Source organism: Cyprinodon variegatus, unplaced genomic scaffold (assembly GCF_000732505.1).
Source record: "Cyprinodon variegatus isolate N-32 unplaced genomic scaffold, C_variegatus-1.0 Scaffold775, whole genome shotgun sequence".
NCBI lineage: Eukaryota > Metazoa > Chordata > Actinopteri > Cyprinodontiformes > Cyprinodontidae > Cyprinodon > Cyprinodon variegatus.
In genome coordinates this window covers 50,719-51,703 of record NW_015151228.1, presented here as the reverse complement: position 1 = coordinate 51,703, position 985 = coordinate 50,719, and the positions used below count along the sequence as shown (strand labels likewise).

The 985-nt window shown below is 44.9% G+C and overlaps 1 protein-coding gene across 1 annotated transcript in view; it reads right to left on the bottom strand.

The window, feature by feature from the left end:
- The window catches only part of hfm1 (HFM1, ATP-dependent DNA helicase homolog), a gene marked incomplete at its 3' end in the record, with an annotated part of 38,039 nt that overhangs the window by 28,507 nt on the left and 8,547 nt on the right, over positions 1-985 (bottom strand). Inside the window, exons 8-10 of the mRNA XM_015396080.1 lie at positions 771-916; positions 597-691; positions 342-475 (exon numbers count right to left, since the gene is read on the bottom strand). Of these exons, the coding sequence (XP_015251566.1) occupies positions 342-475; positions 597-691; positions 771-916 (375 nt within the window). The remainder of the gene's footprint in view (positions 1-341; positions 476-596; positions 692-770; positions 917-985) is intronic.

Here is a 985-nt window from a genome sequence, read left to right as displayed (position 1 = left end):
TGACATAAAAGCATAAAACTCTTTCCTTGTGCGTGATACGATCATAAGCTTTCCTCTCTCTGACTGTCCACTGTCGTCACGCAGAGAAAGCTGCCTGCTCATTTTCTCTTCTTCTTTGGATAGAAGAAAATGAGCGTTTAAGTTGTGAGTATAGGTCAGAGTTTCTGATTGACTTTAGGCCAGCAGTGAAGGCTTTGAAGGCCCTGAAACCTTTCTCCAGTTTTTATCACTCTACATATTATGACCTTTTTTATGATTGTCCGTGATATAGAGCCTCAAAGAATAGATTCGTTTTTTTTTATGTGAGAAAATGGACAGTGGATTGTAATTCAGAGACTGACCGTAGTAAGAGGGGTTCTTAAGAGCTCGGATGTAGAGGAAGGTGGAGCGGATCCAGTCTAGAGCCATGTTGACATCACTGATGGTTTGGAGAACAATCTCAGCATTCAGGTGCTCCATCAGGTGACGGTGTAAGCTAGGAGAGGACAGAGTATTGTTACCTCATGTGCTACAGTTCTGCAGGAGAGAATGAGATAAGCAAAAAACCAAAAAAAAAAAGGGGGTGGGGGATGAAAACAAGCAGCTCTTTGTCCTACCTGCTCTCAATGATCTCCATTCCATTCATCAGCTTCATGTACTTCTCTCTGGTTTGAACCTTGGTCATGATCACTGCTGTTGCTGACGTATCAAACTGGGAGATTAAAAAGGCATTAAAACTTCAAAGTGTTTCTGACCAAACTTCACGGCAAAGGTTTATGTGTTGTTCCAACCTGAGGCCGTCCGGCCCGGCCAATCATCTGCAGGATGTCAGCCTCGCTGTACTCTTCGCAGGAGCCGGCCACGTACTGCACTGTCGACTTGATCACTACCAGGTGAGCGGGAAGGTTCACGCCCATGGCCAGCGTCCGAGTTGTAACTAGGACACAACAACTTATAGTGACGCCTGCATCCCGTTAACACGTCTGCAAAAGTTCAGTTTATTCAA